Source organism: Acomys minous (assembly GCF_964271855.1).
Source record: "Acomys minous genome assembly, chromosome: 4".
NCBI lineage: Eukaryota > Metazoa > Chordata > Mammalia > Rodentia > Muridae > Acomys > Acomys minous.
This window is the reverse complement of record NC_140486.1, coordinates 44120539-44145392: the sequence shown is the minus strand read 5'-3', so window position 1 is coordinate 44145392 and position 24854 is coordinate 44120539. Positions and strand designations below refer to the sequence as shown.

The 24854-nt window shown below is 44.8% G+C and overlaps 1 protein-coding gene across 2 annotated transcripts; it reads right to left on the bottom strand.

The window, feature by feature from the left end:
* Positions 1 to 314: 314 nt before the first annotated feature.
* GRXCR2 (glutaredoxin and cysteine rich domain containing 2) lies at positions 315 to 23979 on the bottom strand. 2 transcript variants are annotated; one of them, XM_084779237.1, is made up of 4 exons: positions 23901 to 23979; positions 15744 to 16139; positions 8109 to 8336; positions 315 to 882 (listed from the first exon to the last, which is right to left on the bottom strand). In XM_084779237.1, the coding sequence occupies exons 2-4, from the start codon at positions 16077 to 16079 to the stop codon at positions 700 to 702; spliced, it is 747 nt and encodes a 248-aa protein (XP_084635363.1). In that variant the 5' UTR covers positions 16080 to 16139; positions 23901 to 23979; the 3' UTR covers positions 315 to 699. The 2 variants fall into 2 exon arrangements, with proteins under 2 accessions (XP_084635363.1, XP_084635364.1); XM_084779238.1 differs by lacking the exon at positions 23901 to 23979 and having other exon boundaries at positions 15744 to 16154.
* Positions 23980 to 24854: the final 875 nt, after the last annotated feature.

The following is a 24854-nucleotide window of genomic DNA, read 5'->3' as shown; positions in this document are numbered from 1 at the left end:
AGCAGTTAGAGGCACATAGAAGCCCTCCATTTAATGCTCACCTGAGTGGGAGTGCAGCTCCCTACCTGCCTAGTGAGTGCCTGAGCATGCCACATGGAGCAGCTACAGAAGAAGGGCCTCCTCAGCCCACCTGTCTCAGGAATGAGCATCCTGTTTTGCTTGTAGAGACCTGCCAGGGCCTCCAGTGTTGGCTGATGCTTCCCTCTTCTGCTTCATTAGAAATTCAATCTGACCAATGACAATTTCGGATGCATGATAAGCAGCAGGAATTTGGTTCGTTAGAAATCCACTTCTTTATTCCTTTCTCACCACATAATTTTGCAAAATAACTCCCAGCCCAGAAAATGACTTCAACCTGCTGCCTGAAGTGTACATTTTATTTATTTGTTCACTGGTGCAAGGGGAAGACTGGGCTAAATCAAGTGAGATGCATGCACATGTTCCTGGAAGGATAATTTTAGAACCAGTTCAAAGCAGATTCAAATTCAAATGTGCCCCTGTTACTTAGACCCATGTAGAGAGATGTTACCGGCTTCACAAACTGTCATCAAATAATTTGAGATTTGCTGCTAGTGGTAGAAGTGATTGCAGCTGCAACAGGCTCCCTTTCTGAGACAGGCAGGAGGAAGGGGGATGGTTTGTTAGGAGCATCGTGTGAGAGCTTGCAGTAAAGGCAGATGTGAAAACCAGGGCTATGGTCTATGAGCTGCAAATCCGGCAAGGCTGAAGGCCGTTCTCGTTGCAGGCAGGGCACCTGAGGGCTCTGTAGGACTCCTTGAACCTGTTAGCCAGCATTGAGAACTTGCTGCCATGGCACAGAGAACAGGTGGCGATGCCGGACCCCTGGCAGTGGAGACAATTGTCGTCAGGGACCAGCCTATCCTGCAAAAGACAAGTCGGGCTTCGGTTAGACCAGAGGTTCAAGCCCTCCGTTCTCACATAAATAGCTTCAGCGTGGCTTATGACCTCAGCAGTTAGAGGCACATAGAAGCCCTCCATTTAATGCTCACCTGAGTGGGAGTGCAGCTGTGGACTGGAGATCAAAACAGTGCTAGGTCTTGGCAAAGACCGGAGCAGACTGGAGGGAACGTTTCCCACCGATGCTAGTGAGGCCCGGGCATAGAACAGCTATTTTATCAGAGAGGGTTTTTCAGACGAACATCACGGGCACAACATCTGCAACAACACCTGGCATTGTGCAACTTTCTGCTCTTGACCACCCTTTTTCCCATCTGACAGAAGCTCCATAAAGGCAAGGGCATGACTTCTCTCCCCGCCAAGGAGAGTAACAAGCCCTTGTGACAAACCTCAGCAGGCACTCGAAGAAACCAGATGCTTCCTTCCCTCGGGGCTTCCTGTGTCCCACAAGGCACCTACACGGCCATCCCCATCCGGAGCATTCTATCACCCAGTGCCGTGGGAACAAGTCGTACTGAGACGCTCCCTGGCAATGTCAGACACACAGCCTGGAAGAAGAGGAGGCTTCTGATCCCTTGGGGGCGGAACCCTGGAGTCCTGTGTTCCCTGTGACGCTACACACAGCTCTTTATTGCAGCTGTCCAATATAAGGTGTTCAAGAAGGGATATTTTCTGCAGCTGGCAGGCTGGGTGAGTGAGTGAATTAGCTCTGAGTTCTTGTAATGTTTTATTCTCTTTGAGAACTGTGTAAGGCCCAATGATTTAAAACCCTGAGCTGTGATGTACGAGATAGAGGCTCATGAAGTCACACTCATCTCTAAGAAGCTACTGGCAACTGGTGACTGCTGGAGAAGGAAGGGATTGTCAGTTTTCTTCTGGGGTTTGGCCCTGTGCTCCGGTAGATGGTCCCACAGCCATGCACTTAGAGGTAACCCTGAGTCAACTCAGTGTTTTTCTCTAAGAGAGAAAGTTCCAGAAGTAGGGAGGGGGAAATGGATGGGTATGGGATTAGGGAGTAGGAAATGGACTGTGGAATAGATCAAACTCTTTATGTATGGCTGGACAAAGTAGCTCACACCTTTAATGCCAGCACTTGGGAGGCAAAGGCAGGCAGAGGTCAAGGCCAGCATGTTCTACACAGACTGTTTCAGGTCGGCCAGAGCTACGTACGTAGTGAATGAAGTTCTTAATTAAAAAGAAAAAAGCTCTGGGCTACAGAGTAAGCAGACTAAAATGGAGGCTGGTGTTTGATGAGGGCAGCACAACTGAGACACGTTGCTTAGCCTCTCCTGTTCTCTGTACCTAGGAAACAGGACTGATAACGCTTAGCCTCTCAGTTCTGGAATATTAAGTGAGGGATCTTGTGCAAATGCAGCCTCCTCCCCTCTCATATATCCTAAGCCCCACATAAAAGTTAGGTTTCTTCCCGCCCAAATCTCCTGGTCCCAGAAAACGCCCCTTGACTATGTCTTGAGACGTCTTACAGAAATCAGCAACTTCACACTCTTTATAAACTGCATCTCCTGGACTGGAGAGATGGCTCAGAGATTAAGAGCACTGGCTGTTCTTCCAGAGGTCCTGAGTTCAATTCCCAGGAACCACATGGTGGCTCACAACCATCTATAATGTGATCTGGTGCCCTATACTGGTGTGCAGGTGTACATGCAGGAAGAACATTGTATACATAATAATAAATGAGTACATCTTTAAAAATAAAATAAATATTCATTTAAAATAAATAAATAAACTGCATCTCCCACGGAGCAGGCTGCAAACCAAATTGACGCCTTGGGAACCTTACTAATGAGCCCTGTCCAGTTCAGCTTCGAAACCGCCCTCTCGCACCCATCCCAGCTTCTCCCTCACCCACGTTCCCACAGGAGCCCACCAGCACTGGCACAGTCTCACCCATTGTTTTGAGATGTTCTTTCCACTCCAGCCGGCACAACGGAGTTGCCTGTCTAGCACCCTGGCCATCTCAGTAGAACTTGGAAAAGCTTCTGAGGAAACACTTGCCCTCCTGATAAAAGCCCACGATACAGCAAGCATAATCGTAGCTGATCTGAAAACCTTTCACCTAAACAACTCCTTTTTCACGGAGCACGGGGGGCTTCTGTCCTGAGGCACGTCTACTATCAATGCCCACCTGTCTCCAGACGTCAGCGGTTCAGTTCCCTCCTGACAGACGGACCCACCCACTCCTCCCTTTCAGGAGCCCCTCTCCCCGCCCCATGGCAGCCCCAGCCAGAAAGCCTCTGGCTCCATTGAGATTTCCTGACCTCCTGACTCCAATTCATCCTCACTCCCCAGACACCCAGAATCACACTTACAGCAGTGCCTGGAACAATATTTGGTGTCCACATGGTGGCCTTCCAATAAAATAAACATAACCATGTTGAGGAAACTTCTTCTTCTCTTCTTTTTTCTTTTTATTGAAAAGAAATTCTTTTTTTCATGTACTATACCCCAATTTCCACTTCCCCTCCCTCTAGTTCCCCCAGCCCCTCCCCCACCTCCACTTCTTTGCAGAATCATTCCCTTTCTGCCTCTCACCAGAGGCAGAGATTTGTTGGAGGGTATTTGATTCCATTGTGAACACAGAGGCTGTGAACTGTAAAACAGTGTTTCTTATTGTGGTGTGGCTACATCTTTGGCCGTAGAGCTTTCTGTTTACTGTAAACAAGTACTGGTGGTGTGGCTCAGCCCTAGCACACATCTTTAATCCAAGAGCTTTCTGTAAACAGGATTAAATAAAGTTAATCCTTGGTCAAAAGACTGACAGGAAGTGAACATGGTTGGGGGGGGGGGACACACATAGAGAGTAAGAGTAAGTCTGGAGGACAGATAGAGAAGCACACAGGAAGCTGAAAGGAGGGACATTGAGTTGAAAGGTATTTAAGACAGTGTGGAAAAGGAGAAAGGGCTTTTTTTTCTTTTTCTGGGATATGAGCTGAGTAAGAAAGACCTTTTCCTTCTGGGAAATTGGCTGAATAGGAAGGTCAGCTGGGTGTTTTCTCTGTCTCTGTGAGCTAGTAGTCTTTCATCCCTGCATCTGGCTCCTGGGACTTTATTGGTAAAATCGAAGGATTTTTTTTTCTTTACAACATCAAAGATTAAAATAAAAACCATCACATTGTGAGGCTGAACAAGGCAAATCAAGAAAAAGAAAAGAGTCCCAAGTGCAGGCACAAGAATCAGAGGAACCTTCTTCTTAAAATTCTTCTCAAAGAGGCTCGGGAGATGGCTCAGTGGTTGAGAGCACTGAGGATTCTTCCAGAAGGCCCCAGGTTCAGTCTCCAGCACCCACATGGCAGCTCAGAACTCTCTGTAACTCCAAGATCAGACACCCTCACACAGGCACACATGCAGGCAAAACATAAAATAAAAATGAATAAATTATTTAAAAATTCTTGTTAAAAATACTTAGCGCCAGGAGTAAAACACAGTTGCATAGCATAGCTTAGGCTCGAGGCCATAGCAGATCCTCTCAATTCAAAAAAGGGGGCGCATGCTCCCTGCAGACACGCAGGCTTGCACAGCTATGACGACAGTGACCAGCACAAAACTAGAGTCTGCAGAACAAAAGTAGTCATTATCATGACATTGGTCCATGAGCCTAAATTTGATTGCTGTCTCTAGTGACCCCTCTAAGCCTCAGTTTCCCTAGCTGCAGAGTAAGAGTTGGTAACACATACACCAAGGGGGTCCTCATGGGAATGAAATGAACTATTGCATGGACAAACACTGGGCATGGTAGCTGGCTCTCACGAGCCTTTGACAAATCAGTAGCTATTACTGTTATTATTATTCCCTTATCTTACTTTCTCAAAGATGATGTCACATGAAGCGTTAAAGTACCCAGAGGCTCCCAATTACAAACCCGCCAAAGGCAGAGACAGAACCCTTCTCCTGCACATCCTGCTGAGGCTCGACTCTGTTATTCTTCTCCTTTGCGTTAGAGCTGATAGAGGTTCAAGGTGGCCCAGGTTTTTCAGCCTTGCCCTTCTCTTGCATCAGGCTTTCTCTTCCCAGTTTCATATAGCAGAGCAAAGCATCTCTTGGTCAGAAGGGCTCCCTTGATGTTCCTTGACCCTTCCTTTTAGAATAAAACTTGTCTGGGCATTTATTGCATGAGGGACTGAACAAACAAATAGTAATTTAAAACAGGGTTTAAAGGACAGACAACCTTTCCCAGCAACCTTCTACCACATAACTCTGCCCTCATTTACAGCACTACAGAAAAAAACAAAAAACCAAAAACAAAAAGAAGTCCTGGATTCCTCCAAATTGAATTGAAAGGTAATTGTCATGTGGAGCCTGCTGTTGTCTTTTCTTTCAGGGAATGACCTGCACTTTCCTATTTTTTACTCTCTTTTGGGGCTTGGGTTGGGGGGTGGGGGAGGGAGTTCCTCCAATTTACAGAGTAGCAGAAGAAATATCAGCATTAAAGAATTCTAAAGAGAGCTGGGCGTGGTGGGGCACACCTTTAATGCCAGAACTTGGGAGGCAGAGGCAGGTGGATTGCTATCAGTTCGAGGACAGCTTGGTCTACAAAGTGAGTCCAGGACAGCCAGAGCCACACAGAGAAACCCTGTCTCAAACAAACAAAAACAAACAAACAAGAATTCTAAAAAGGAAAAGCGATGTTCACAGTGTCCGAGCTGTCTGCTGGCTGGCATGCTCAGTCCTTGTAGAAGATGAGAAGCAATAGTGAGGTATTTCTTACCAGTCAACACTTGATTGCAGATTCCAGTGTGTTTTCCACACACAGTTAGACAATATTAACTGAGCACCAATTATATGCCAAGGCTTTTGAGTGGGGGTGGGAGTGGGGGCAGAGGATCTAAGAGCTGCAGCGTTGCCTCCAACTTGAACATAACTTCTGCCTTTGTGAGGATCAAACCCTGGTAGGTATGAGCACACCTTAACCACATAATCACCAAAATGAAAGTAAAGCTGCAGTTACGAGGATGCTTGTAAGGTCCTGATGGGTTTATTCTGAGGATGCTGTCCTCATGAGAGCCCTCCACTGAGATCTCAAGAGCTAAAGGCAAGAGGAAGGAATATTGGGCTAATCTGATGTATTTTGATGCTATTTGCTGCTTGCTGTGTGATCCAGCTTAATAAAAAAGCCATCCCACCTGGGCAGGGCAGGAGATAGGTGGGGCTTAGAGAGGAAGGAATTCTGGAAAGAAGAAGGACTGCCACAAGAAAAAAAAGGACTGCCACCAGGAGAAAAAGAAGACCTGAAGTGAAGAGAGGAAGGCAGCCATGGGTTAGCTGGAGAAGCATATGGCCCACAGCGTGGATGGAGAATCCGGCCCAGATGAAGAACATGAACAAGCACTTGGGATTATGGATGAAAAGCAGCTTGATAGAAGTTATTAGAAGCAGATGGCCTGGGATTGAGACAGGGATCCCATGCCTGAGGCCCCACTATGGGAGGCAATTTAGAGGATTGATATCTGCCCTGCCCCAGGTTAACTAAGGCTATCTGAAAACATCACAAGTGTCTGTGTCTTGATTGATTGCTAGCCGGGCCTACAGATAATACTGATAATACAGATAAATTTTAAAAACAATAATGGAAGACCTTGGGGGCATGGCATGCAGAAGGGATCTGCTCCCGGCAAGAGAGTGCAAAGGACGCGTGAGAGATGGCAGATTGGCAGTGGAGAGAGGTGAGGGAGGAAGGGCACACCAGGAAATGTGTACCTGATAAAGCCAGACAGGCCAGCACTGGCCAGGCAACTCAGGGCTTTCTAAAATATAGAGAGATGTGGTCCTACGCCAAGTAATGTAACAGCACAGAAAGCTCAAAGGGTGGATATGAGCAAAAATCCAAGTGGCTTGTGTTCTGGTGGAGGAGATGGGGGGTGACAGAAACAGATTCTCATTTCAAACGCATTACACTGGGTTTGAAATCAGCTCAGAGGGTAGGTGTGAAGCAAACGTCAGTAGCCTTTTAGTGCAGTCAGTGAGACCTGTGTTCTGGTGGAGGGGACGGAGCGAGGGCGGAGGAGAGAAGCGTTATTTTAGGAGGTTGCATAGAGAGTTAGGCAACCATGCGAGGCAGAGGAAGAAGAGTGGGAAAACTTGGCCCCTTGGGCTAAGGTCATCACTCAAAGCTGGCCATGAGTTCCCTGTTCTCTCTCTCTTTTTTTTTTTCTTTTCATTAATTTATTTCTTTAATCAATTTATAGGAGTTCTATGTCCTCTTTACCTCGCCCCCCCTCCAGAGCAGGACATCACTCAGGTACCCCAAAGCCCTTCTTCCCGCTTCCAGTCCAACTCATGGGATGTCAGACTGAGTCCCACAGAAACAAGCCTTGCATCCAAGGGACCCTGAAGTGTGATGTTCAGTGATGACCACAACATCTGGCTCACTCATTCACCTGTAGTATCTAGCAAGAAATTGCAGTCGACAGGTGCCTGGGCTTGTGGATTTACAAATGGTATCAGTTTCAACTCAGCTAATTTTCCAAGGGACTCAAGACTTTACAGCACCTCCACTGATGTATGGACTAAGACGTGGAACAGTGACAGAGGCACACATGAGCCCATAAGAAAAGGGCAGAGTTGGGGCTAGGGGTGAAGACCAGTTGGTAGAGTTCTTGCCTAGCACACAGGAAGCCCTAGCTAGGCTCAATGCCCAGCACCAGATGAACCTGGAATAGCTGTAATCCCAGAACTCTGTGGGTAGAGACAGGAGAATCAGAAGTTCAAGATTCTCCTCAGCTACACAGGGAGTTTAAGGCCAGCTTGAACTGTAGACCCTGTCTCAGAAAAAAATAAAATAAAAGCCAGGCAGTGGTGGCACAAGCCTTTTACTCCTAGCACTCAGGAGGCAGAGGCAGGCAAATTTCTGTGAGTTCAAGAGCAGCTTGGTCTACAGATTTTTTTTCCCCATCTCTAAAACTTGGTGTTTATAAGCCACATCTCACAGTGACAGCAACAGACTCCTAACCAGATGTGAACATTCACCCAGAAAACCTAAAAATTATAAATATTTTAAACACGAAACTATAACTGCTTATACCAACAATACGCTGTTACGATTCAATAGATGCTAAAATTCTCTCGCCCCTTAACAGACGTTATAAGTGTTTAGGGAGTTAATGCGGGAGCAAAACAGTCTGTAGGCCGTTGCTGAGGGGCCAGCGGGAGCTGGAGCAGTGGCACTGACGCACCTGTGTGTGTTGATTGTGGAGAAACCCGAGCTCCGTCTCCGGCAGGGGGCTGCCATTGTGCTCTCCGCAGCCATCACTTTCTCCTTTTCTCATTAGAGAGTCTTCCTCAGCAATGTCTTCCTTTTGGAGGCTTTTCCCCATGAGGTCCCTTTTGTCCATCGGAGTTCTGATGATTTTCAAGTTGTTTGTGTAGATTATTATGTTCCCAAAGTCTATAATAGGTGGAGGCTAGAGAGACAGAGAGCGGGAGTCAGGCATCACCAGATGCATGGTTGTGAAACCTGCCCACCATCGCAGGAAACAGGAGAGAAGGACTTTGTGCCTGTTGCAACCGTGATTCATCCCACCCCAAGGTTTGCTTGTTCCTTCTCAAAGTAGTTGGGGAGCCTAAGTGTCCCTCAGTAGAAGAATGGATAAAGAAACGGTGGTACATATACACTATGGAATACTACTCAGCTATTAAAAACAAGGAATTCCCAAAATTTGTGGACAAATGGATTGAGCTAGAAATGATCATAATGAGTGAGTTAACCCAGAAGCAGAAAGACTCAAATGGTATATACTCACTTATATCTGCATACTAGCCCAAGGGGCATGTCCCACGAAAGCCTTCACTTACCAGGAAACTGGGACAGAGGGGAGGACATCCTAATGGGACTCTAGATGAGAGAAGCATGGGAGAATAGCAAAGTAGAAGGATCCAGAGGGTCCTAGAAACCTACAAGTAGAACATTATGATAGGCAGATTTGGGCCCAGGGGTCCCGCTGAAACTAAGGCACCAGCCAAGGACAATACAGGTGGTAAACTTTAAACCCCTACCCAGATCTAGCCAATGGACAGAACATTCTCCACAGTTGAGTGGAGAGTGGGATATGACTTTCTCACGTACTCTGGTGCCTCATATTTGACCATGTCCCATGGAGGGGGAGGCCTGGTGGCACTCGGAGGAAGGATAGCAGGTTACCAAGAAGAGACTGGATACCCTATGAGCATATACAGGGGGAGGTAATCCCCCTCAGGAACAGCCATAGAGGAGGGGAATAAGGGGGAAATGGGAGGGAGAGAAGAATGGGAGGATGCAAGGGATGGGATAACCATTGAGATGTAACAAGAATAAATTAATAATTAAAAAACGTAGTTGGGAACCCAGGAAGGCTGGATCACTCAGGGCGGGACCATAAAGCTTGGAGTCCAGAGTTTCTGTTCCCACTCTTCCCCAGGACAGCCACTGCAGGGCTGGGGACATGCAAAGGGACACTTCAGTTCCTTGCAAATACTTCTCCACTTGTCTATTAGCACGCACCACTCACTGAACATCACGCTAAGCACTTTACTGACATCACGTCCCCACCAAACATCCCTATGAAGTAAACGCTGTGATTTGCACACTTTACAGGTGAGGACTAAGTCTCAAATGGGGTCAAGTACCTCAGTAAGGTGACAGAATAACTCAAGAACTGTGGCTAGGATTCAAACCTAAGGTTTTTGTTTTGTTTTGTTTTGTTTTAAGATCCATTCACTGTATTTTATGTACAGAGTGTTTTGCATACACATATGCATGTGTACCTCATTCATGCTTGGTGCCTGAAGATATCAGATGTGGGCATTGGATCCCCTGGAACTGGAGTTATGAGTGGTTGTAAGCACCATGTGGGTACTTGGAACTAAACTTGGGTCCTCCTCAAGAGCAGCAAGTGCTCTTAACCACTAAGCCATCTCTTCAGACCCTAAAGCCCGTATAATTATCTGTCTGTCTTTCTTTTCTTAAGAGTTGGTCTCACTATGTAGCCTTGGCTGTCCTGGAACTCACTATGTAAAAAAGGCTGGCCTCAAACTCATAGATACATCTGCATCTGCTCTCAAGTGCTGGGACTAAAGGCATGCACTACCATGCCTGGTTTTCAAAAGCCCATATTTTTGATATCTACCCAGTACTATTCACAAGCATTTTTTCTTCCCAAATGTGTCTCAATATATCATATGTATCAAATATACCCTGTCATAATCCATTTTTTGTCACTAATATAATATGGAATATTTTGTGTCAATATATTTATAAATGATCATTGTTGATAACTAATGTCTCCTTTGGGGGGGGGTTCAAGATAGGGTTTCTCTGTGTAGCCTTGGCTATCCTGGACTCACCTGTAGACAAGGCAGGCCTCGAACTCACAGAGATCCGCCTACCTCTGCCTCCCAAGTGCTGGGATTAAAGTTGTGCGCCAGCACAGCCCTGCTCTAATGTCTCCTTCTATGGGTTATCATGTCTTGCTTAATGTTTTGCTCATGAAAAAAAAAATAGACAATGCTATAATGCACTAAAGAACCTAGGTGGAAGACGGAGATGTAAGATTGTAGCTCCGTGGCAAAGAGCTTGCCTAGCACATGTGAAGCCTTAGGTTCAGAAAGCCCAGGAGGAAGAGAGGGAAAGCAAAGCAGGAGAAAAAGAAAGGGGGAGGAGAAAGAAGAGGAAAGGGATGAGAAGGAGGTGGAGAAGAAGAAGGAGAATGGAGAAGCGGAGAAAGAAAGAGGAGGAGGAAGAGGAGGAGGAGCAGGAGAAGAAAGAACAACCAAAAAAGTAACTGTTCAGGTACCACGTCACCAGGAACACACAGTTCTACCAAGTTACCCAGCTTGGAGGGAAACAGCCTTGACTTCCAGTTCTGATGTCTACTAGTTACAAGACGCAGAGCAGTCATGTACTCTGATGAATTCCATTGTGGCATCGGTGTGTGTCTTGACGTCCAGCTGGTAGGCACTCCCACAGATGTGCTGAAACTCCTGGGTCCTGCCACACGGTATTCAGTAATATAAGGGCTAATACCAGCTGGGTGGTGGTGACACGCCTCTAATCCTAGCACTTGGAAGGCAGAGGCAGGTGGATCTATGTGTGTTTGAGGGCAGCTTGGTCTACAACGTGAGTTCCAGAACAGGGCTCTACAGAGAGACCTTGTCTCCCCTCACCACCCCAAACCAAGTTCCAGCTCCTTCCCCAACTCCCTGCTGGCTTCTGTGCTGGCAATATGCACACAATTAACATATTTTGACTCTAGAACCTAAAGGTAATAGCATCCTCTCAGAATGGAAGGTGATATGGAAGATACAGAAAAGTAGGGTTTGCAAACGCTAACGATAATGTGCAAGCGCGGGTGTTGTCAATGCTGTTATTAAAAACTATTCTCCAGGATTATATACACATTCAAGCTGTACAACCAAATGCCCCGCCATGAAATACCTTTCTTGATTTTAGAACTGGACAAACGATAAACTCAATCTACTTAGATGACGCCCCAATTAAACAACTCTCATATTTAAAGTATTCAGTCAAAATCTAATGTGAGCAAAACTTCAACATTCGGACTCCTGTAAACAACCACGGGGTTTTCAGTGATTATTTAAGCCATGGGCTTTCTGTCTGGCCCTTCCATCCTCCCCTCCCCCCTTCAAGGGATCCTGTAGCAGATTCCATTCCCTACTGTCTTATGCACACTGGATTCCCATTTCACACTCTGGACTATCAGTTTCCGACATCGGAAGATAAGGATGGTGGTACTTTTGGAAGGTTCTGTTTCTACTTCCTGTAGCAGCCAAAAGATTCAGTTACCGGGAAGTTTCCTCACAGCTCGAGCTCTTTTCTTCTAGTTCCTTCTCTTGAAGACAAAACTCTGAATATGCTGAAAGAATGGATGATCACCTGCTTCAACTCCCTTCCCCTGAACATCTAAGACACCAGTCAATATCTAAGGTAGTAAATATCTTCACTGCAAAGATGGAGGGTCCCACTCACCCTGCATGTATGCTTCGTTTCAGTCCTCATGCCAGCCAGATCCTCCCTTGTGTCTGAGCAAACTCTCTGGGTGTAACTGAAGTTCACAAGGTCTGGTTACATCTAGCTGCCCATGAGGACAATCCACTCTTGTATTATAGACGGCTGGATGGAGCCAAGCATCCATTAGCTTCTGGTAGAACAGTCTAGAATGGCAGCTTATATGAAAAAGTATCTGGTTTCTATAGCCACATGGCTACAGACGGTTATCCAGGCATTCCTGGACACAGAGAAGCCTTGTTAGGCACTAGAAAGTTAATGGGCTTTGGAGTCAAGGAAATCCAATTCAAATTTGTTGTTGTTCAAAACAGGGTCTCTTGGCAATAAACTGTCTCTGTCATTTTTTCATTTTGGAAGCTGCTAACTTGCACTTCCGGTTCACTCAGATATTTAAGTTTTATTACTTGTCAAGTCTCTGATGGGGTTGAAGACCAGATAGCTTAGTCTTAACAATTAAGCTTAGTTGATTAGGGGTTAAGATGTTTTTAGATCAAGATAGATGTTTTAAGTTAATAGAGATGAGATATGATAGATATTGCTTTTCAATCAGAAATTTAGATGCATCAAGATAGGAAATGTCTCAGTCAGGTATAGGTCCTTGGAGTCAGGAGTTTTCAAAGCATCAGTGAGCAGAGATAGATGAGTGACAAACAGAGACAAACCAGAGAAACTCCCGACCCTAAGGTCCTATACCCAACTAAGACGGCCCATGACAAGGAAAGATGTTTGTTTCAAGTTTTCTAAACACAAATAGCCAAATCACTAAAAATGAATGTAACATTTATATAATTCCTGATTGTCTCATGGTTCTTCCTGCTGTATATAGTTTATTTTATTCATGTGTAATAATATGTGTATATGTTAAAAAGAAACATAATTTTAAAAAAATGAAGAAAAAAACCAAACAAACAAGGTTTCTCTGTGTATCCCTGGCTGTCCTGGAACTCACATTGTAGATCAGACTGGTCTGGAAATCAGAGATCTACCTGTCTCTGCCTACTAAGTGCTGGGATTAAAGGCATTTGCCACCACTGCCCAGCTCCAACTCAAATTTTATTCAAATGTTATTTGACAATTATGTTAGATGGACACATGGTTTTATCCCTGTAAACCTCTGTTTTTCCTATTTAAAATTTTTCTTATTGAAATATTATAATTATGAGATCATTTAATGCATATAAATTGGGTATTCAGGAAACTTTACCTCCCTTCCTTTTCCTGTCCACAATTTCATGAACAATACATATTTCAGTGAGTTTCAATTCCTTAACACTTTTTTAAAAAAATCTATCACCACCTTTTCCACCCATCACATAAAATAAAAAAACAGACCTAACATTTCCTCAAGAACATGTTCCTCACTGCAGTAGCAGGTACCATTTGCGAATCACGTACAGGATGCCAGGCGTTATCTATTTTAATCATCTTAATGACCCTGTCATGAAGACTTCTGTTTTTCTCAGGCCAAGATGATGACATTGGGGCTCAACAAAGTCATGCACTTTGTCCAAACTCCCATGGAAAGTGGGTAGAACTGGACTTTGACAGACGTCAGTGCCCATGTTTTGTTTTTATTATTACAATTAGAGTAAAATGCACATATCATACAATTTACTATTTTGACCATTTACAAGTGTAGAGTACCCTGTATCCACTTTGTTGTATAACGAACGTTATCTTCCCACACTGGATCCATAAGCAGTCTGGCCCTAGCCTGACAACCGCCATCCACTTCTTGTCTTGATTGATTTTAACAGTTTGACTACATTCATGTCACTGCAATGGTACAGTTTTGCCTGGTTATGCGTGGCATGTGTGTAACACTTCTCGTGCAGCCATTCATCCGCCGATGAACACTTACTTTGCTTCCACCTCTAATTTACTGTGAGTTTCTGTTAATGGCGGTATACAAATATCTGTTTGAGTTCCAAACCCTTAGGTGAATCACTGCACTTAACTGCATCTCATCACGTTATCATAGGCAGCATTTATGGGGGCTAAACTAACAGCCCCATCTGCTGTTGGGGAGCTGGGAAGCTCCCGCTTTTGTTTTCTTGTTTTACACGAATGCCATACTGAACTGTCTCGCTACGCGTGCCACACACACACAGGTCCATCAGGAACCCTGTCACGCTCAGACCTTGGCAACACCGGGATGCAGAAGTTGATATAACAACAGAGTAAACGAGGCATAACAAGATGAAACAGGAATCCAACCTTCAACATGGCCTTTGGAATACTGTGCTTTGATGTGGTTTGTATTATCTATATCAAACCATTCTTAGATGTGCCAAAGTTGGCGTATGAGTTAAGAAGTAGCTTAAATTAGCTATCCGTGGCTTGTATGATCTATGCCTTTATTAATTCTCAACTTCCAAATAAGATACAATTACAGGACTACTGTAAGCCAAAAACATAGCTAAGTACCCAGGACACAAAAGACAAATCATCTTCATTGTCGTCACTGTCATCATTACTATGTAATGATCTTGTTTGTTAAAAGGAAACATGCCATGGAGATTAAAGTATGGAAAACCAGAGGATACACATCTCTAGTCTGACTCAGCACCTTAGGTTCCTATAATGATGTGTGGGGCCCTTGGTCAACTTGGCACATAATTTTCCTCTTTCACAAAAGAGAAATGATCGTGGACCTGGCCGTTTCCCTTGAGAACATGGTAAAGAAAAGAATATGGTGGACATAGAAGAAGAAAATCCAGGACAGTGCTTTATAACATAGAAAGCACTCCAGTAACAGAAGGGATTTTTGTATTGCCAACGTTTTAACACAAAAATGAAACCTGGTATCAGTTTTGGTGATTATGGATATGCCTACAATGATCTTTTTGCCAGTATCACCAAGTCCAAAACATTTGCTGCAGTACCTACCATTCTTAGGAAACTAACAATAAAAACGATTTGAAACAATTATCTGAATAAAACCCTTCAAAGATGAGGACATATCATGGCATATTTACCAGTAATTATATGTACCCTTTAGAAGAAACAGCATCCATGCTCTGACTGCCACGAGCACACACCCAACTCCTTAGAGTCTGGAAATCATTGAGTATTCCCCAGGCTGTTTTAGCTCCAAATGGAACCCAGCATGGGCTTTTGATTATCAGTGATACCGGAGAGGCTAAGGAACCCTGCCAGAAGAGCTTGCGTCATTGAGCTATTAGTTCAAACTTCTTCCCCAAGTTAACACCTTCCTCTGTTTGATTTGCTTTTCTCCATTTCTTCCCAGGACTCCAGCTACACAGTATTCATATTAATGAGTGCTGGGAAGGCAAAACTAAATAAATAGACCAACAATTTAAGAAAGCAGGCAGTGGGAAGTTGATAAGGAGAGGGAAAAAAAAAAGAACAAGACACGGATAAAGTACAGCTGAGTAATTGGCCGGAGCAAAACGGGTGCCTTCTAACTATTCAGTTCTTTCAGGAAACGAAATGGCTTACTGCGGCATATTGCTATAAAGAGACAGCCGCGCAACCCGAAAACCATCGCACCTCTATTTAATTTGCACGCTGAGGAAACTCAGCCAAAGACCCAATTACAGTGTATTACCCTGGATGGAATTTGAACACTGCTTATATTCATTGCACTTTCCAATGAGTAGTCAACCCGCGTGTTATTTTTGTCCAAGAAATATTATTCTAATAACAGCTCCCCATTCGAGGCGGCTAAAGCTCGGGCCGGGTAGCTGAACGTGAGCGAGACGCGTATCTGAAACACTCTGGAATTTCTCTAGACAGATTTCAGGGAGCCTACCCTCGAAGGCTATAACCTCACAGCAATACCAACCTTACGGTCATTCGCCTTGTAGTCATTGAATAGTGGCTGGCTGCCCGCCAAAGTGTAGGCACTGCCGTCTCTAAACACGCTGATCCTCTGAGCAGTCAGCTTGGGGGAGTACAGCTGGGGCTTGGGGGCTTCCCCAGACCCATAGACACCGTCCATTGGTTCAAGGGCCTCCTGGAGAAAGCTGTGAGGGTATTCCTCCTTGGGCGATTCTAATTCCTGCCCATCCTCAAAAACCTGCTTCAGCACTCGGCCACTGTAGGAAGAGGAGATTTTAAACCGGACTTTTCTGGGTTTGTCTTCGCTCTTCTGATCCAGTTTCTTTTCGGGGTCCTCCATCAGCAGCAGAAAGCTCACGCTGTGCTTTCCAGGCTTCCAAGTACCCAGTGGATCCAGGCTCTGAGAAAAGAAAGGCATTTTATTTTCTCTCCTCCTGCATATGATTAATTCAAGGAGGTTCTGGAGAATGCTCAGTTACAGCAACTGACACCCACACATTAAATATTGATAGAGCTCATGAAAGGCAGGTGACCGCGGCCACGTGGAGGAGATGGGACACAGGACACGGGTGGTGGTTCCCTTCCAGATCCCAAGCGCCCTCCTAACTTTTCTTACTCTAAGGGTGAATACACGTGTGACAATGATTGAGTGCTATGTAAAGACGGACGCTTCATCAATTAGTAACTGCCTCATTATTTTTACCAAAATCAACCATGATCTACTGAGGAGATCGAAATACATGTCCACGTGACTCTAAAACCACATCTCGCCCACCAGTTTTTCAAACAGTATCTCATGAGGCTCTAGATACAAAACAGGGTCTTGGGGCTTCTTCTTAGAATAGGAGGAAGACAAACGGTCCGGGAGCTGAGTCTCCTACCAGAGTAACTGATGCAAGTAGTTAACAGCGCTTGCTGCTCTTCCAAAGAACCTGGCTTTGGTTCCCAGCACCCATATAGTGGTTGACAACCATCTGTTAAGTCCAGTTTCAGAGGTTCTAACGCCCTCTTCTGGACTCCACGGGCACTGCACACATGAGCCAGGCAGGCAATACTGAACTATATAAGAAAAAAGTAAATGAAGTCTCCATTCTTAACTACTGTGCCAGCCCCTACAGCCTAGCGGATTCTCATCTCTGGGATAGTTAACGGGATGAGTATCAGAGATCTCAGGCATGGGGGTCTGAACAGTCCTACAATCCTGTGTAGAAAGCATACCTAACGCCCGTGAAACGACAATTTCGTGCTTAAAAGCAAAGCGTCCACTGGGGAAAAACTATTCCAGAAGGAAAAAGTCTCTAAAGAGATGAGAATACAAGAAGGAATGAAAAAGGAGCCTCTGAGTTGGGCCTAAGGTCTGGTTTGAATCTGAGGAGCTGGAATAATGGGAACTTTCTCCATAGTTTTGCTAGAGGCTCAATGATTTACTTGCTTGCCGGAGCCGAGCTCTCATACTCCTCAGCCATTTCTACGGATTCTATCACTAATACCCTCCCCACCCCCTCTCAGGTTATAATTTAATTATAGCATTTCTCCCTTCCCTTTTCTCCCTCCAAACCCTTCCATAAGCCCCTCCCAACTGTTCTTCAAATCCGTGCGCGAGCGCGCGCGCTCTCTAATTGTTATTGCATGCACATATGTATATGCATGATATACTTAAATATAACCTTTTATTCTTACTATAGGTAATTTATTGTGTATATGTGTAACAATATAAATGTATATGTAAAAAATGTTTAATTAATTAAAAAGCTAAGTTATAGGAATTTGAAAAGTACAAAGCAAAATACTTAGAAAATAAACAAAATTGCTAACTAATATATATATACAATGCTGCTTATATTATGTTTTCATGGCACCGGACAACCAATTAGTGTGTTCTGCCCTGGGGAAGACCACCTCTCCTGTTCCCAGCTTTCCTCAGTTACCTACAGTTCTTTGTGTAGTGTTGAGGCCTCATAAGCTTTCCTTTGTTCAGTTTGGTGTGTTCATTGGAGTCATCCTTGTTCAGATCACTCGTGGAGATGAGATTTTCGGTTTTTTGTTTTGTTTTTCAAGACAGGGTTTCTCTGTGTAGCCTTGGCTGTCCTGGACTCACTTTTTAGACCAGGCTGGCCTCGAACTCAACAGTGTTCCACCAGCCTCTGCCTCCCGAATGCTGGGATTAAAGGTCTGTGCCACCACACCCGGCCTGGAGATGAGATTTTATGGCTGTATGTTTCTGATATTACTGACAGATGCAAACTCCCTTGTCCTCTGGCTCTGACATTTTTTCCACACCCTCTTCCACAGCATTTCCTGGAACTTAGGTGTAGGGTGTTTTGTACATGTATCCACTGGGACCGGCCTTAAGAACTGCATTCAGAGTGACTGTGGCTTTTCTGTAGTGGTCTCTGTCTGCTGCAAAGAGTCGTTTCCTTGGTGAGAGGTGAAGACCACATTAATCTGTGGGTATAAGAGCAAGTGTCTATAGATGGTCATCAGGATTCAGGCTGGTTTAGAAAGCTAGTTGCTGTGGATTCTCCTCCAGGAATCAGCACTTTATTAGCACTACGTAGTTAGCTAGGTTTCCAGTATGCTCTTGCTGAGCAGGTCTGAAGTCCAATTAAAGAGCTGTTGGTTACCTGCAAGGTATTCACGCCACTAGTGCACCCTTAGGATTATTGTACCGTGCTGTTTGTTGATGTGGTTCATATCCATCATAGGTGCGGGAGGACAGTGTAGGTTAGGCACCTCCCTCCCTCAGAAGCCTACGTGGAACCTTCTGGTACCACAAAAGCTAGTTCACAAGAGGACTGCTTTCAAGTCATTTCCAGCTCAGGGGATTCAGAGCCCTGTTTCTGAAGTGCATGGTGTCTTTAACAATAGGGACTTACCGTCCATGTCTAAAGGTCACCGAGGACAATAGCAATTGGCTGTGTGTTTTGAGAGTCCCTTGGGAAGTCCTGGTTAACAACTCAAAAGAGAGCTTCTCGTGTCTGGTGTTGGGGTTTTTGTGCAGTGGTCATCTTATTGTTCTTTCTTAGGTCTTTCATAGTTTCAGCTGCCTCCTAGTCACTTTCAACCCGACCCACTCCCATTGCCAGTGGTCTGCACTTGCCAGTTGCTGGTTATAAGTAACCCCCAGAGATTCAGCGCAAAACAAGTTCAAAGGCCCGTATGTGACAGAATTCCTCAGAATCTAGCCCTACATTCCTTCCTTCACATCCTCAGCCTCCATTACATGTCCTGGTACTGTCTGAAATTGGTGTTAAAGGCACACACACACACACACACACACACACACACACACACACACACACACACACACAAGCTCATTCCTGTCCCAAGCCCTCAAGTTTACGTTTTACATTCATTTCTGTTTCTAGAGTGGTAGCTATGGTTTCTGCCCTCCTTCATGTTGCACACTGCTTTTGGAAGCCTCTCCACTGCCTGAAGACGTTTACCATGAATCGTGGGTCCACCCCCAATGAAGATCTCCCCTCTTTCCCTTGTTCCCCCCCCCATGTTTCCTTCCATATAGCTGTGAGCATATGAGAGTAGCAAACTGTCTATGTCAGCTTTCTTCCCCCGTGTTTACTTAAAGTGCCCAGTACATGCTAGAACTCGGCTAATAACTATCAAATTGTTGAATGGCTTCTGATAAGAGAAGCCAAATTTCTTACAGGAGCTGTGTGTATTCTATAGAAATTAGTTACTATGTAAGGCCAGATGGCTGTTCAGAAAAGCGTGTACCTTCTACAAGGAAGTGTCTCAGTCCTGTGTGCATTATTTTTTTCCATTGCACTGAACAAAATATGTGACAGAAAAAAAAATGAGGGTAGACGTGTTTGTTTGGGGTTCATGACTCTAGCCCCTCACAACCTAGAAGCTATTGTTGCAATGGCTCAGTCCATAGCAACAAGGCTGTCGTGTGTGGCAGGAGCTGTTCATATGGCAACAAACAGGAAGTAGACAGTTGCCAGAACTGGGGGTCTTCTGCTAGTGATAGTGATGTAGTTCTGCCAGCCATGCCTTACCTCCTAAAGGTTCCAGCAGCTTCCCAGACCATGGAACAAGTGTAATTGCTACAGGAACAGGGTGGGAGAAGAGAACTAGGGTAAGAGGCAGGGTGGTAGTCGGGGAAGGGCAGACTGTGCTCTTCCTAGCATCAAAAGACATGCTCCTCGCACTTGGATACAAAGCTATGCTCAGATGTACAACGGCAAATTATAGGAGGCTGAGATCTTGATTTCTCATCCTCCGGTAAAGGCTGAGAGGGCCCAAGTCTACATCAGTCCTGTTTGTGTTCTCGGTGTATAGAGAGATATTGTTGCTCTCCACGTAAGCCACATCCTAGAGACTCCTTTCTAGAGACTTCTGTCCTTCTGTCTGTATTTGTAAATGGCCAGGAGTCTGTGTGGTCAAGCCAATCCAGTGAGCCGACTTCCCTAGCTGTCACAACAAAGAGGGTCCAAACACCCCAAAATGACCACCATTAGCAAAGGCAGCCCTTCAGAAACATGGACCTCAATCAGATCAGAACCTGGACAATGAACTTTCTGAGAAATATTTGTCCAGGACTTTTCTTCATGCCCTTTCTAGGTAGGCTCGTGGACTCTCAGTGAGTCACAGCAGAGGTGTAGAGAGTTTGGAAGCAAGCAAGTCTTCCTGACAAATTTGAGATGTTTGTGTTTTCAGAACAGTCACAACTCACACCCTTCCAGAAGAGTAAAAAGATCTGAAAGCAATCTTGGCAGTATTATCGAAAACCTTAAGATGTTCAGACCCTTGAGTCTTACTAAGAAAGAAAATAACTGCCTGTATCAGAAGAAATCATGTCAAGATGCTAACATCAGCCTTCAGGCAGAGGATGCTGAACACATTTTTTCTTTCCCAGTTTTATTATATTTTACATGCCAATGATAAACTCACCTCACCATGATAATCAGGCAGAAAATAAATTCTAAAAATCCATTCCTTTCAGCCCAATAATTTCTCCCGAGGAAATAATTTTCAAAGAAGAGAAATATTTACCTAGATAAAGATATTCTCTGTAACATTACTTATACCCAGAAAAAAAAACACCTTAAATTTCCAACAGTAAGAATTCAATAACCATGCAACTATTTTTCAAAAGACTAACAAAAAGTTCAGAATAATATGAGAAAATTTTTGTTACAAATTAAGTTGAAAAATATGACTAAACTTTATTTTCAATAATGTGGAATTCACCATAAAAAGCTAGAGGAAAGAAAAGGGTAGATACATTAAAGTGATAGTAGTTCTACCTAAAAGGGAAATCAGCGATGATCATTTTTATCTTTCTTTTTTGACATTTTGTTGCATTTTTCTAAAATTTTGGGGATAGGCAAGTGCTACTGTAATATTAGAAGTGTTTTGGGGGTGGAGACATGGCTCCGAGGTTAAGGGCACTGACTGCTATTCTGGAGGTCCTGAGTTAAAATTTCATCAACCACATGGTGGCTCACAACCATCTATGATGTGATCTGATGCCCTCTTCTGGCCTGCAGGTGTACATGCAGGCAGAGCACTGTATACATAACAATAAATAAATCTGTTTGTTTTTTTCAAAGTGTTTCACGTTTTAAAAATGCAGGTGAATGTGAAAAATTGGCTGAAGAAGACTGAATCATCAACAGTCAACATTTTGCCATTTTCCCTCTGCTTCAGTTCAAACTAGATGGAGAGCTTAAACCCCAGTCATCATAAACAGGGTTCTGTTCATAGTCATGTGGAAATAGAACAATAGAACAAAGAAGAACAAGTTCAGAAATCTAGGGAGATAGCTCAGTAGGTAAAATGCTCACCGCACAAGCATGAGAGCCTGAGTTCAAAGCCCATAACCCACACTAGAAAGCCCTGGGAGGTGTCATGGCGCACATTTGAGTTCCCAGTACTGGGGGCGGGGAGGCGGGATGGGGAGGCAGGACGGGGAGGTGGGGCGGGGCGGGGCGGGGCGGGGCGGGGAGGTGGGGCGAGAGGAGGAGGGCGGGGCGGGGGCGGGGATCCCTGGAGCTCTCTGGCCAGCAAGCCCAACCTAATTATGGACTCCAGGCCAAAGAGAGACTCTGTCTCAGAGAACAAAATAAACGGTATCCTGAGGGAGAATATCCAAGCTTGGTCTCTGGCTTACACACACACACACACACACACACACACACACACACACACACACACACGGTGGAGGAAGAGTAAGCCCACCTCTGAGGTGGGCTTCACAAAAGTCTTTCTTATGTGTAAGGCTAGCTCTTGGTTTACAAGAATGACAGGGAGTAAAAGAACTTGTTAAATGGCCAAAGAGGTAACAGCGAATAAAACAAAGCTCCTCTGTGGGACACCTACAAAACATTGGTCATTAGATCAAGGAAACATTGAAATTAGGAAAATCACATGCCGGCAGAATAAACTGCTATAACTAAATGCAGCAAATGAGCTTTGACTGTTTCCTCAGGAACTCTGACTGTGAAGCTGGTACCAGCTGCAACTACAGAACTATTGTCACTGTTCTTAGGCAAGATAATGTCATGTGATCACGTGGGACAATGTCCTTTATGAAAGAGATACACGGTTAAATATTTAAGGTGATGTGCTGTGATGTCTGCCACTTAATATGGAAAAACTAGCCCAGCAATATACGTACATGCATATTTAAGTATATTTGCATATAGGAGTGGAGAATGGAGAAACGCTGACATTTCCAGGTGGCTGATTATTATACTATTGCTCCAGATTTTTACACTTGAAATTTTTCTAGTAAAAATTAGGCAGAACTTATGCTTTCAACAGAAAGAATTCACAGGTAGCTAGGTTTGATTTTATGCATTTTGATGTAGACCCAAATCCTTTTAGGAACAGTATCTTTATCCTACCCTGCCTGATGTCACTTACTGAGCCTTGTTTTATGTGTATTTAGGGATCTGGTAGATTATATCAGATATGTGTCTTGGTATAAGAAATGTACAAATTGCAAATTGCGTCTGAACATCATCTTTAGTGATCTTTCCACTTCTATACTTTCTAATCAGGGTAAGGCTTATAAATTAATTATGTCCTTTTAATCTGCTCGTAAGCTACTACTCTGTGTGTGGGGGGGGGTGTATGTGTGTGGTGTGTGTGTTTTTGTGCTGTGTCCTGTGTGTGTGTGCTGTGTGCTGTGTGGTGTGTGTGTGTGTGTGTGTGGTGTTGTGTGTGTGTATGTGTGTGGTGTGGTGTGTGTATGTGTGTGGTGCTGTGTGTGTATGTGTGTGGTGTGGTGTGTGTGTATGTGTGCGGTGTGGTGTGTGGGTGTGTGTGTGTGTGTATGGTGTGGTGTGGGTGTGTGTGTCTGTATGTAAGCAACAGCCTTCAGTTCCTTTTGAAATATTGTTATGGCAGAAGGTTACTATAGTTGTTGATCATTTGTAGAGCGCTCCGAGAGTTCATGAGACTTTATAAAATGCACAAGGAACAAAATCTAAGCCACCTAAGGCAGAAAGACCCAGAGCAATCCTTCAAGAGACTGTGTGAGTGCCCGTGACCTTTAAAACATGCTTCCGAGGTTGTCTGAGCTCCCTCAGGAATGGATGTGGAGTGGCTTGGGACAGCCTGATCATTTGTCCCACTTCTCCCATTCACACTACAGGGAAATAGGAGGAAGAGGAAGAGGAAGAGGAAGGAGAGGGAGAGGAGGAGGAGGAAGGGGAGGGAAAGGAGGAGGAGGAGGAGTCCAACTAAACTGTGGGACCGAGGGGCAGACTTTTCCTGAGTCATTTATTTACCAACCCATATAGACTTGATTGTTCTTTGGGGCTGGGGGATAATCCTAATGAAATAAACGTGGGAAACCCTGAGTGAAACCAAGTGAAGCTAATTTCTTTACAGCGAGAGTTCTCAGACGGCTCACTATACTGTCATTCTTTATCAGTCTCACTAGGGACACACTATTTCCAAAAATATAGTGCCTGCAAAACTCTTTATTTTTTGAAATTAGATTCCCTGGGACCAAATTCTGAGAAAAGGCAGCCGAGAGATGCTTTCCTAAAAGGATTTTCTGCAGGGACGTTCTCTGCACCTGCCACTCATGTTCCTCAGTAATGAACCTGCTCCTCTGGGACCTGCCTGCCCATGGAGATGCTCCCAGGCAGAAACCGGAGACTCCAACTCAGAGAGGTTACATTACCCAAGCCAGGTCTCACAGCCATGATGCCACCGTCTTCATTCTAACCCAGGTCCGGCCTCAAAGCTCGTGCCTTTCACCATCAGGGCTTCCATCTCACGGTGTGAAACTGACCTCCCAGGAAGAGAAAATGGTTCCTTAAAACTGGGATACAAGTGATTTTACGTAGCTACTTCATAATCTGAGCCCCCTCATTGACTGATATAGTACCCAATCAGGCGAGGCCGCTCGCTGCCTAGGCTGTAACCTAGTGGGTGGTTCTAAGCACTGTCTGAGCTGGCCCAGAGTTTGCTTTGAAATAGAGCCGCCTGCCTTATCTGGCTATCTCCGGAAAACAGGGACAAGCCGTCTTCCTGAGCTTTGAAATGCCTCTTCCTCATTGTCTCTGAGCAGGGCTGGCACAAATCCTCATACCGTGGGCCAAACTCCCACGTCAGAACATAAAGTGAAGGACCACAAAGGCAGGTATTGGACGAGTGTGTGGAAAATGACTGGCCCTGCCGGAAACCACAAGCCCAAAATCTGAGAGTTCATCAAAAATTAATCACTGACTGGGGATGCAACTCAGCTGGTAGACTGCTTGCCGAACTAGCACAAGGTTCTGGATTCAGTTCTCAACACTGCAAAAGACTGGCTGTGAGGGGCTGAGAGAGACAGCTACTCTTCCACAGGACCTGGGTTCAGTTCCCAGAACCACACGGCAGCTCACATGCCTCTTCAGGCTTCTGCAGGCACCAAGCACACACATAGTATACAGTCACGCATGTGCACAAAACACGTTCCCAAGCATAAAATAATTTTTAATGGGGATAGTAGTATACACGCTTGTAATCCTAGTACTCGGGAGGTAGAGGCAGAGAATAGAACATTCAAGGTCATATTAAACATATAAAACATAGAGTGTTTGAGGTCAGCCTGGAGTGCATGAGAACCTGATTTGAAAAATAAATAACAACA